A 12,434-nucleotide genomic window follows, 5' to 3' on the forward strand; every position below is an offset into this window, starting at 1 on the left:
TTTGGGGTACTTCTCGGCTCGTCAGTCTGCTTTTAGAGGGCTTTTTGGTGTTTTACAGTTGGTCAATCTGGTCTGGATTCAGAAGGTGTTGGCTATTTTCTGGCTGATCAGGTTGGTTTCAGGGTGTTTGTGGCTATTTTCAAGTTTGGGTTTTTGCCCATTTCTCAGCTGGTTTAATTGTCATTTTTTATTTCATTTGGTCTGGTTGGTTTTAGACTGTGGAGCACTAGGAGGCCAACTCAAATCAGCCAAAACCAGCAAACAGTCTCAGACTGGTTTAACCATTTATTTATTTATTTATTTATTCATACGAAACTCCTATGTGTCACTTGTGATTGAGGTCTGGATGAGTCACCCATGTTCCCTTGAATAGTTTTCTCTATTTTACACATTATAAGTGAGTCAAAGCGCCCTACCTCTTAAACACAGAGGACAAGTCCATCCGCCCCCATTCAATTCACAGAAGCGCTGCGGGGCGAAATTGCGCACTGAGCACGCCATGCTCTCCATCGGGACCCAAGAAGAAAGACACGCCAAAACTACTGATCCCGAGCCCGTACTGTGATCATCTGCAGTCAGGTGTACAGGCGGAAACATGCCTGCATTCCGTTGTCAGGGAAAGCGAAGAAAGTAAGGAGACACGGCTGATTTGTTTTTAATATTCCCATGTTCCACATGAGGGAGGTTAAGGTGAGTACGCGCACGCACACCCACAGCGTAAACGAATGCGCGGTTGAATGCCATCGTTGATTACTTTACATTCCTTATAGGGGTTGTCTAATGAAATGATTTGAATGTATCCTATGATCTTTTTCAGACTGGATAGGTGCTTGGCACTGCACGCGTTATTTACCGTCTGTATTACTGTAACTACATTGAGACTTTTTCGTTATAGATCGGAGAAAGCATTTGTGTATTAGTGTTGCTTTTTTCTGGGCTTGTGACCTGCTCAGGTGTTATTGGAAGCCCTTTAACAGATGACGTTGCCACGCTGGAAACACTGGTAAGTTTAGCTAAATTAGTTTTATTCATTGTTTTCTTGCTTACTGTGTATTGACTTGTTGTGGAACCCTACTGGACAAAGAGTTAAAATCCAGTTTGCGATGGTTTATTGGTCTCTCAAACCGGTCTGAAAGCTTTCATCTGGTCTGGACTAGCTGAAGACCAGTTTAGCCATGCAGTGAGACCGTCTTAACAGGCTTAGACTAGCTTGGCTAGGCTGGGAGATCAACAAACATTCTAGTTTTAGCTGTTTTTCCCAGCAGGGAAATCAGTAAGATTTCATATTTATCTAGTCAGGACTTTTTCCTGGTATACAACCAACCAATTCTTGTTTTGTCAACCCATCAGAGTGAAAATATTCCCAATGACTACAGAATACCTATCAGCTTCATCACCAAGGATGTGGTAAGTGTGATGCATGCCAATATTTGATGATACGGTTGACTAAGTTTGCTCTATTGTTCATGTGGATACATTTCCAGTGGCCCGAAATCATATTTGCACACTTTGAGCCACACTTTATGTATGAATTTTATTTGTATTTCAATCAAATTATCAACAATGATGCTAAAGCTTATCTTTTAACTAACTTCATTTTCTGTTTTTTGCAATGTTTTTTAACCTGCTGGGGAATTTTAGTGAATGCATAAAGTTAGTTCCCTTAGCAGGTGTACAGTAGTTCACATACTTTTGCATTTTTAAGTGTGGCTTAAGTATCCAAATACATTTTAGTGCCATTTTTAGATAAAACATTATGTATTAAAGTGTTTTGTGACAGTTCCAGAAGCGACGCCTATAAGCATTTTTCTTTTCTAATATCTAAGGGTGGAGCTTGCTGGCTATATGTGAACCTGAATCACGTTGAAAGCAGTTTAAAAACGTTGGCCCGAAAGTTTGGCAACTTGTCCACCAATAAAGCAAACATCTCTATTTTTGTAACAATGCTGGAGGGTTTTCGTTTCACTCTGGACAATGAGGAGCTGGTAATATCCTCACGTTTACATTTGCATTCTTTGAAACGTTGTCGTGGCTGTCGGTTCACTCTGGTTTGTTTGACTTCTCTAGGAGGTGACAATGCAAACATTCGAGTGCCACTACAGAAGGGGAAAGTGGCTGACTAGACGTTACTTTAACCATGTTAAAGAGGTTCTTACAGCGGCTGGATCAACGCTTGGCAAATTTCATGACTGCACACCTCCTCCTTGCAAGACCCCGCCAGCTCCTCCTTTCACACCAGGTGAGTGTGCAAAATATATATATTTTTTTTTCTCTCATGTATATGATGCATGAGCAGGTCTAGATGGAATCTTTTTTGGAAAAAAAAATATAATTCTGCGGAACGGATGTGAAGATGAAAAATCAAAGAACCGCGGATACGTAGAACCAATTCTCCAGAAAACTGCTGTCTTTCAGAGTTCCAAGGAGGATGCTTCCATCTGGGCTGCACATGAATTTCTTAAAGATTGAGCACATGCATGCAAAATTTGAGCACGTGTGCAAAACACACAATATAGCAGTTAAATCAGTAGATATGTTGTTTGTAAAACAGGAGTGTAGCACTATCTAAGCATGCGATAACATTCTAGAGAAGCATGTGAAACCATTTGCAGGAGATCCAGCAAGAGAATGTCCCGGTGTGGCTGAACTTGACAGGCCTTCACAAAGCCCAGACTACAACCCCTTACTGTATTCATTTTTAGTTTTATTCACAGTCTTTCTCTTGTATTCTTTAAATATATAAATATAAAAAATTATATATATTCTTTTTAATTTCCTATACATTTAGTCAATATTACGTTGAGAAAGTGCTAAATTCAATATTCAAACATTTCAAAATAATATTAATTTTATCAACAGTCTTTGTTGTGAGAACCTGAGCTCATTAAATAATAACATTATAATGACTACATTATTGCAATAGAGTGTTATGAATTATTTATGATTTATTTATACATTGTGCATGTTTTAATACATTGTGCATTAAATGCAGAAAGACCATATTCTTATTAGCATGTAACTTAGTTTAGGTTTTCTGTGGCATTCGTGTCAAGTTATATGACGTTTATGTTGTGTTTGTAATACATGGTAAATCTCATATGTATAGTATGTATTTCAGTAACATTACAAACAGTTTAAAATTGTACAAGCTTTCATTCACAATTCAGTTACAGCTTTCGCCACTAAAGTGGATAATTTTAATCTAGGTTGATTACAATCTAGATTTTTCTAAAAAAAAAATTATCAGTCCATCTTGCAGTGCTATACTTTTCATATAATATTCTCTTGGCCAACAGTAATTAAAATATATTATCGTCATCATAACTTAATTATAGTCATTATAAAAAAAATTTGTCTTCGTTGTATCAATGAAAAAAAAAAAAAAAATTTTGTTAATGATATTGAGGCGACTAACAATGAATCTCTGATGCTCTTATGTCTAATTGAAAGTGAATCCCCGCAGCCATGTCCCAACATAGTGGAAAGCCTTCCAAGAAAAATGGAAGCCGTTCGGGAGATTAAACACCTCATTAATGTCAGTGCTTTTTAAATGAAATGCTCAACAAACACAAAAGGGTGTGTCATTTGGCTGTCCACATACTTCATGCTGTTTAGTGTAATGTACACGTAAGAGCTAAGAAGGGAACGTGCTTTTATGTTCTGCCAGGTAAAAGCAGACAGCAAAACGGTATGAACGGAGCGACTCATGGGCTCTTGGCGCTGCTCATCATCCCTAGCATGGCAGTTCTGGTCCTCACTGTCAGGATGGTAAGTTAGTACCCTTATATACCTTTACAAAGTATAGCCATGTTTACCAGCAGCAGAGGCTTGCATCATAATTGTGAGGAAGCCCTGAAGGCGCTCAATGAAATTTTTGGCATTTTTGCATTGACAGCGCTCTGCTTTGAGAACACCCATATTTTGCATGTCTCAGTGCAGTGAACTTAATTATGATAGAAAGGACTTGTCATTCATCAAAATTATCTCAATCTGTACCTATCCGCAGGTATTTAGAAGAAGCAACGGCTGTGTGCAAAGAATGCACGAAGTCAGTTTGAATGAGCCCCACGACGGAGCTGAAGAAAGCAGAACCGAGCCCCATAGCGGAGGGCTCCCTAATTCCAGCTCTAGCAGCCAACAGGACAGGTAGAAGTCTGTTAATTGCAACATGTCTTTGTCTGTTTACCAGTTAGTAAACAAGACTTAACAAAGCCTTTTTTTCCATCAACATGTGGCATCCTTTCAGGGCGTGTGTGGATTCTTTAGGGTGTGCAGACACAGAGGTTTAAATTAAAAATGCATGAGGAAACTCATTGGAAATTGGCAGTATTTTGTGGTGAAAATCTCCGGGTTTATGAAGCGGACAATGAAGGGATTACTTTGGCTGTTCCAGGAGGGATACATGGGATGGTTCTAAACTTACTCATCAAGCCTTACCTGCTCATCACAAAAAAAAATTAAGCTGAAGAGACGAATCGCAACTTGTGTCCATCTTAACCAATCAATGAGAGTCTGTTATTATGGGATGCCATCCTAAAAACTATGGGAGAATTTCATCCGGCAGGAAGTGTGGCTCTTTGATGAGCGCATTGGTCGGTCTGCTGCTATGCCCGCGGCAGCTTGCTGGCTTTGAGGAACGCTGCTGGTCCTGCAGGCCTCCTCGAGGAGGATAAATGGCTTTTTTGTGCCAGCGCCCCATTGCATGAGGACGGTGGTTTATTTTGCACCAGAAAACATCTTTGGAACAGAGCATGGGCTTGTCTTGAAACACGTTTGATTTACAGCTTGGACAACGATGCAGAGATTTTTGGCATGTACTACTCATTTGGTAACCAATACTAAACCTTATGGGATCCTCAGAAGATCCAGTTCTTCTGAAGAAGGAGGTATTTGACGTATCTCGTTTCATCCAGCTTTAACACATTCAAACTCTGTCTTTCTCAAACAAACACATTCTGGCTGGAAGAACCAAACTTCTCCATCGATCTTGAGAGGGTCTGCAATCCAGGTCATCGGCCCGACTGCCGACAGTTTTATTAACTTGCACACTCCAGCGGCGCAACAAGAGCTGATTGTTTTCGTGACAACATGGGGAAACCCAGTGAGCATGAGAAAAGAGCTCTCATGGTAAAGATGTAACATCAACATGACTCATGTCCCATAATTCAATCTCACTTGCTAGCATCTCTTGATCATTCCGGTGTCTTGTTTTCCTGCTCGCTGTAACTCAATAACATTATCTTGAGATTAAGACCAACTGATTAGAATCGATTTTTCAATGTTCAGATTAGATAGATTAGTCAATGTTCATGCTGCTTCTTTCTGTACAACAGTGTTTGCATGCTTAAGCTGCACTTAATGTTTTCAATGCATTTTTAACAAAATATCAAACCAGGTTACCTTTAGGCTATTTTGAAGAAATAAACACAATTTTTACTTTTGGTTTCAAACTAGAAAATAATACATGTGTGACCCTGGACCACAAAACCAGTCTTAAGTGTCAATTGTTCGAAATTTACATTTATGCATCATCTGAAAGCGGAATAAAACTTTCCATTGATGTATGGTTTATTAGGATCGGACATTATTTGGCCGAGATACAACTACTTGAAAATCTGCTACAAATATACCCCAGCGACCTAAGAATGGTTTTCCTCCATTCACATATTGTACGCATTTGAGAAAAAAAATTAAACTGCTGAACTATAAAGTATGAAATTACTTTAAACCAGTTGACTGAAATTAGTGCAAAAATTAGATAAGCTGTTTTTGCATTTGGTTTTTTGATGCCACTTGGTTTGATATTTTCTACGTAGCCTAATGCAGTTCATACATTATATGACTTAAGGTTTCAAATACTTCTGCCATAATTTCAGTAAATATCACCTTAAATTTCTATGTGTTCTGCGCAAAACTGGCCTTTGGCTTCAGAATAATTCCTTGAGTCATATCAATCAAGTCAAGATCACTGGCGTGCGAGTAAAAGGGAAAGCTGCAGACTGACGTATGTTTTGGGGAAATCATTCCTCATAGTCACACTGCCTGATAGGAGCTATAAATACTATTAAAGTGTGAGAATTAACCTTTTTTTTTTCTTCACCCCTTTTCAACCCTAATTGTCACATTATAAGAGCAGCATAAACATTCTTCAAAACGTCTCATTTTGTGTTCCACTACAGTCCTGAGCAACATTAAAGTGAGTAAATGATACAGTTTTCATTTTTAAATCAACTATTCCCTCAAAATACAACCTAAAAATATCCTTTTATGCTATTTTTGAATAACTTATGTCACTGTCCCAGCACTTCCCAGACAGTCTTGAAAATCACCATTGACTCACTATGCATCACACTGTCCAGAGCAGAATCAGGTGCTGGCAGTGGAAATCTCAAGCTTCTCTCAATGTAACTTTCTCATTGTCTCCATCAATGCGTGCGCTGTCAATTGTTGTCGTAAAGCATGACTGCCAACTCATAACCGCACGAGGTCGGTAATGTCAGCCTAGCTACTAACAACCGCAGAGTGACCGTAACAAAGGGCCCTCTCATGCGGATAGACACGCGCTCTTTATGGCCTATAGAGAGTGTCGTCCATCAAACTTCACTCAAAGCCCACTCTTGACTCGCCGACTCAGCTTCCGACACACACACACACACACACACACACACACACACACACACACTAAAAGACTCCCAGTGTCATTAGCATCAACTCTTGACTCATAAAGCAGGTCTGAGTGTGCAGTGATTTACAAAACACCCTCTCGAATCAATCCAAATATCACAAATGAGAACAAGGAATCTCTGTGGCACGAAAAGCAAAGGATGACTAATGGTTTACATGCATCTTAAATACAGTTTGTGTGATTTTTTTTTTCCTCTATTGATTACTAATAATCAATAATATAAATATAGCACTTCTATATAATGTTTATTTTTAATTGTATGGTTCAAGTAGAAATCATGTAGATTTTTATTTAGATTCTTTATTTAAAAAAAAAAGACTTTTTACCATATAACAGTGTTTTAATTATTGTTGCTAGTTATATTGTGTGGATTGTCTCATATTGGTTATAATTTCAGGTCAGTATTTTCATATAACTAAACTTTTACACAGTTATAAAATGAATGTAAACTTGTCATGGGGCATTACAATAAAATGGAAAATCTGCCAGAAAAATGAGTTAATTGTCTGTCATCAAACCCTAAGCTCTGACTTCTACAGAAATATTTTGTCTTAAAAAGCCTTTGACCTGAGAGTTCTGGAATGAATTGTTTGAGAAAAAGATGCTGGTTGCCTTTAAAAATGACAATTGATACTCCTGGGAACAGGCACTAACCTGAATTTAGTGAAACAAAACAATGGTTTTACGAGAAGGTTTTAAGTATCTTTGGTCAGGCACAGACCACAGCCTGCTCTTTATACAGAATGTTATTTTTAAAACAGCAAATTAGCCCATCCCAATCTGATCACGTTACATGAGAGAAGTAATCTGGCTTCAGTAATCATCAGGATTGTAGCTCTGATGGTAGTTCTGGTGCTGCATGTATCCCTGACCATAACTGCCATTGTAGCTCTGCTGGTATTGCAGATTATGATGGCTACTGTACATTTGACTGTTATCCAGTTCGTAAGATTCAGGATTTTTATACTGGGCATAATTCTCATCAACATATCCACCATGATGATAGTAGCCATTGTCCATTTGAGGGTCGTAGGTTTGAGTATCAAACTGCTGATTTTCCATACTGTGCTGCTGGATTTCAGGCTGCGCTGCAGGATTCTCCTCCATGGCGTTCAGTAGATTACTGGGATGCAGTTCCCTCGTCTTACGGCAGATGCATTTGTAGGTTTGGATGCCAAAGATAAACTGCAGAATCTGAGCATTACAAGACAAAATCATTTAATTTTTTTCTATCTCAGTTTAGAAATATTCCAAGGTACATAAAAATTCAGCTTCAGTCACTAAAATGCATACTATATTTATTATTTATTATTTTATTTTATTCCATGTTACTACTATAATTCAATCACTACTATAAATTAGATTATACACTTGCAAGGGAGAAATGTCCAACAATTATATATATATATATATATATTTATTTATTTTGGTTGAATATAAGTTAAGATCAATCACTGAAATGATTTGCATTATATACTTTGCATTATAATTTTTTGGTTTTATTTTTGCTGTACAAGTCAAAAATGCTTAACTTAATGCTTTATGCACATCCAAGGGAGAACAATTGTTTGTTTTTTGTAATTGTTTTACTGTATTTTATTTTATTATTTTATTTAATTTTAGGTTAAATACAAATTAAGCTCTATGACTGAAATGAATTGCATTGCAAGGTAGAAATATACAACAATTATTTTATTTTTCGTATTTATTTCTTATTTATTGCTGTACCAGTCAGCTTGTTTACTTCAATTCCAAGGGAGAAACATACAACTATTATTTATTATTTATATTTATTTATTATAAGTCCAAAGAGCTTGTCTTTTATATGACCCAGTATATTTTTTCTAATTAAGTTACATATGTGAAAAATAATTTCTTTCTTTTTTGGTCTCTCCTTACCTGAATCAAAAGAAGCCCAACGTCCATTCCAAATATTAAGATTATATTCATCTCTAGCCAGTCCACTAGAACCTTCTCACAACCCTATCACCAAAAAACAGCTTTAGTGTGCAAATTAAAAGAAGGAGGATAACTAAAAAGGATGTAATGATGGAAAAAAGGCAACATATGTTACCGTTTCATAGATGTCTGATCCTTTTCCAAAGCTGTGTGTTCCAGGCAGAATTACAGGGCAGGTACCATTAAAACAAGAGCAAGGGTAGATGTCAGTCTCCCCCAGTGACTCAATAACTGTGTTGTTCCTCCATTCATTTGAGGTTAGCCTACCACAGCATTGTGCCTACAGTGAAAAAAATACACTTATATCAAAACATACCTTCCTATAGCTGATTGTTAGCTAAAATAGTCACAATCATCATCCAGTCATCTTGCATTCAGATGTAAATCAGCCACGTACAGAAGTCTGCACACTGTCTAGAAGTTTCCAAGATGTATGGGTTTCATTTCCTCCATACTCCATAATGATCTCGTCCACATTATCCCTCAAAAACTGCTCAATCTGGTAACATTCGAAACATGTGTTAGACAATTTGTTTAATCACTTTATCATTGGGACCTCGTTTGTGAAGTTGAAGCCAGCTGTGTTTTCCGTTGCAGTACTAATAATTTATGCAAAGACTTGCCGTGTTTCTTCGTATCAATAGCATAAAGGTGATGAAAAGCTGACCCAGTATGATGACGATCAAGAAGCACAGATACTGAAAATACAGAGGAGAGGAAATGTTCACAGCAAGCTTTTATTGCATTATTAGTGTCTTTGTGCACTGCATGAATTATGCTTACAAATATGATGAAGCATCTGCTCTCAAAATAGGCACCAGCACAACCCAGCAAGGACACAACAACCACAACAAGGCCAATGAAAAACAGCCCCCCAGCCACCACCTTCACTTCCTGTCCTGAAAGACCACACGTTTTGCTTCATTAACACCAAAATCACATTGAAGGCCACTAAAAATTGGCTACGGTAAACTAATATACTTTTTAATAGAGATAGCATCATGTCCTAATACATTATTCTAGGTAATCTGAGGCAAATTGCAATAACATGCATTATATAAGCTGCTATTTTGAATAATGATAGACTAGGACAAACAGGAAAACTTACCAGAGCTGAGAACACTTACAAAGCTATCCTTATCAAATAAAATCCAAGCAGAACACGCAAAAATGCTGATGCCAAGAATCTGTCAAGATCATGTAAATTGTTACTTGTTTGTACATGTGGCCATGCATGAATTAAGATGTTTTATTTGACGAGTGCAGAAGTCTGCCTTTGCACACTGCTGGCAGAAAACAAGTTTAATTACGGGCTGCATGTCAATGTCCACCGTATGATTAATATATTTGACTGCAGTCCAGGAAGTTCTTTCATTGTAAGTGATAAACAAGAAATGTCTCTCAAATCCATGCCAGTAACGTACAGATCTTTTGTTATTTCATCTTACCACAAAGAAGGAATTGACAAGCATTAGGAAGAATTTCAAGATCTGAAGTTTGTCGTCTGCTTTCATGTTGCCTTTAACAAACTGTCAAAGCTTCACATGAAATCTAAAACAGGCTGTGGGGAAACAGAAAACAGAGGTAAGTCACAAGAAGATCATATTACTTGATGAATATAAATTAAAAACAAATTTCCATGTTTAAATACCACTTTCAAAGAATTACCTGTATTGTTAAACCAGTTTCCCTCGTTATTCGTCAAATTTGGTATGGTAGACGTCTAAACTGTCGGAAAGATTTTATTTTATACATCCATTTTTTCTTCCCAGGTTCAAGTATGTGTGTTTCATATAGCATTTGCTACAATAATGGTTTCCTGGAGATCCTTTTAATGCTCAGGCTTAAAGTTCACTTCCTCATAACAACAACATAAATGATTAACTTGAACCATCACTTGTGTTGTGCTTTACAACAGCATGTGCCTGGTGTTTTGAATTGCAATGAGGGGCTTGGACAGAGTTCAGAATGTGAAAAGTTATCATCTGGTTTATTTCTTTTAACTGTGATTGTGCAATGCATTGTTTAGGTTATTATTGTTTCTCCAACTTCATACCAATAATTGCCTTAGTTTGCAATACCATGTCTTATATATATATATATATATATATATATATATATATATATATATATAGCATCAATGTCAGACTCTACAAATCAAAGTAGCGTCACTATTGTACCACCACAATACTTTTGTGTAAGCTCCATCGTCATCATCACCATCAGTGTTTCCACAGCCCCCACTGTGACCTTGAAACAATTTGTCTTTTCACCAAGAACGGATTGTAATCTCAAGGGTTGCTCGTTTGAAACCGTATTATATAGACCTACTTGTTAGAAACCTATTGAGTGCGCCACCTTCTGGACAAATACATTAACACAGGTTCGATTGCTCCTACTCGACTAGTACTGCTCCGATATGTCATCGGCTACTCGAGTCTCCGTTCTCATTTCCGGTTCAAACGAATGTGTTTCGTTGTAGTTGTGCTCAAGAAGCGGTGGATATAAACACGTTCCAGCAGAGATGTCTACCGCTCTTGAGAGCTACATTAACCGTATCCTTTGATGCACTTCATGATGGTTGCGTTGTGGTGTTTTCTTGACAGTGGGCATGTGTTTCAGTGGGCACTGTTTGTGGCGCACGCGATTAAGTGATTTAGCGTGTTGTGATGAGCATCATGATGAAGTCATTATCGCGTTTTAGTAATAATGTAACGTTACAACATATATACAGTAAATATGCATGATACATTGTGTGTATGGTATGTTTACCGAGTTATATATAAATGCATGCATGTAACGTGTTTAATTATCTGTTACATTGAATTATTATGCATGCATAATACTTTTAATTATATTACTATTTATACAATGATTATATATTGAACTGCGTGTATAGTGTAGTGAGATATGCATTTATATATCCAGTATATACTATATACATAAACTTGATTGCATATGATTATGTCTATGTATGTCTTTATGAGCCTTATATTTCCTTAACTGGCATTATTCAAGGGACGGTTGCTATTGTGACTTCAGATGGCAGAATGATTGTGGTGAGTCTTTCTCATCTCCTTTAGTAACATGCATTAAAAAAGGAGCCTTCTTATGACTTTTATTGTTTTGTGTTTAGGGGACACTAAAGGGCTTCGATCAGACGATCAATCTCATCCTGGATGAAAGCCATGAGCGGGTGTTCAGCTCTTCCCAGGGCGTAGAGCAGGTGGTTCTGGGACTGTATATTGTCAGAGGCGATAATGTGTATGTATTTGTGCTACTTCTGTAAATTGTTTAAAGCAGCTTCAGACTTAAATGGATTTTAAAGGCTTGTGTGTTTATGTGTTTAAGGGCTGTAATCGGTGAAATCGATGAAGAAACAGATTCTGCACTGGATCTTGGAAACATAAGAGCAGAACCGCTCAATTCTGTGGCACACTGATGCTTCCTGAACCAGGACAGAAAAATCCACATTTAGAAGAAATTCTGTCTCCCTTTTGAAGACTTACACTTGGACATCTGCAGGCATTGAAAAGCAGCAATATTATTTGCTTTTTTAATCTTGAAGTAAATAGACTGAGTGCATATCCATTTTTTACGTGTGTTGAAATAAAAAACTAAACGGGGAAAGTATTTGATTGAAATATTTATTTGTATTTTTGATGGAGGCAAAAAAAACAAGGCGATGATGACTGATGTGCGTAACTGATTCCTGGTTGATTTCTAGTTCACATTTAAACTTAAAAAAGACTGTCATAAATATAAACCGTAAAATAGGAAGAATCTCTCA

The 12,434-nt window shown here is 37.3% G+C and overlaps 3 protein-coding genes across 3 annotated transcripts; 2 read left to right on the forward strand and 1 right to left on the reverse strand.

Annotated features, from left to right (window-relative positions):
- Positions 1–26: 26 nt before the first annotated feature.
- Positions 27–5,647, forward strand: LOC132106253 (kit ligand-like). Its single transcript, XM_059511889.1, has 8 exons — positions 27–690; positions 896–1,003; positions 1,351–1,407; positions 1,827–1,985; positions 2,068–2,239; positions 3,668–3,768; positions 4,007–4,146; positions 4,247–5,647. Exons 1-8 carry the CDS (start codon positions 667–669, stop codon positions 4,287–4,289), a joined length of 804 nt encoding a protein of 267 aa, XP_059367872.1. The 5' UTR covers positions 27–666; the 3' UTR covers positions 4,290–5,647.
- Positions 5,648–6,965: 1,318 nt separating this feature from the next.
- Positions 6,966–10,506, reverse strand: si:ch73-139j3.4 (CD82 antigen). The gene is made up of 9 exons (XM_059510852.1): positions 10,313–10,506; positions 10,093–10,205; positions 9,753–9,831; positions 9,428–9,543; positions 9,268–9,342; positions 9,042–9,143; positions 8,760–8,924; positions 8,585–8,668; positions 6,966–7,879 (listed from the first exon to the last, which is right to left on the reverse strand). Exons 2-9 carry the CDS (start codon positions 10,156–10,158, stop codon positions 7,499–7,501), a joined length of 1,068 nt encoding a protein of 355 aa, XP_059366835.1. The 5' UTR covers positions 10,159–10,205; positions 10,313–10,506; the 3' UTR covers positions 6,966–7,498.
- Positions 10,507–11,056: 550 nt separating this feature from the next.
- Positions 11,057–12,277, forward strand: LOC132105609 (U6 snRNA-associated Sm-like protein LSm8). The gene is made up of 4 exons (XM_059510853.1): positions 11,057–11,199; positions 11,663–11,703; positions 11,781–11,908; positions 11,996–12,277. Exons 1-4 carry the CDS (start codon positions 11,169–11,171, stop codon positions 12,084–12,086), a joined length of 291 nt encoding a protein of 96 aa, XP_059366836.1. The 5' UTR covers positions 11,057–11,168; the 3' UTR covers positions 12,087–12,277.
- Positions 12,278–12,434: the final 157 nt, after the last annotated feature.

Source organism: Carassius carassius, chromosome 26 (genome assembly GCF_963082965.1).
Source record: "Carassius carassius chromosome 26, fCarCar2.1, whole genome shotgun sequence".
NCBI lineage: Eukaryota > Metazoa > Chordata > Actinopteri > Cypriniformes > Cyprinidae > Carassius > Carassius carassius.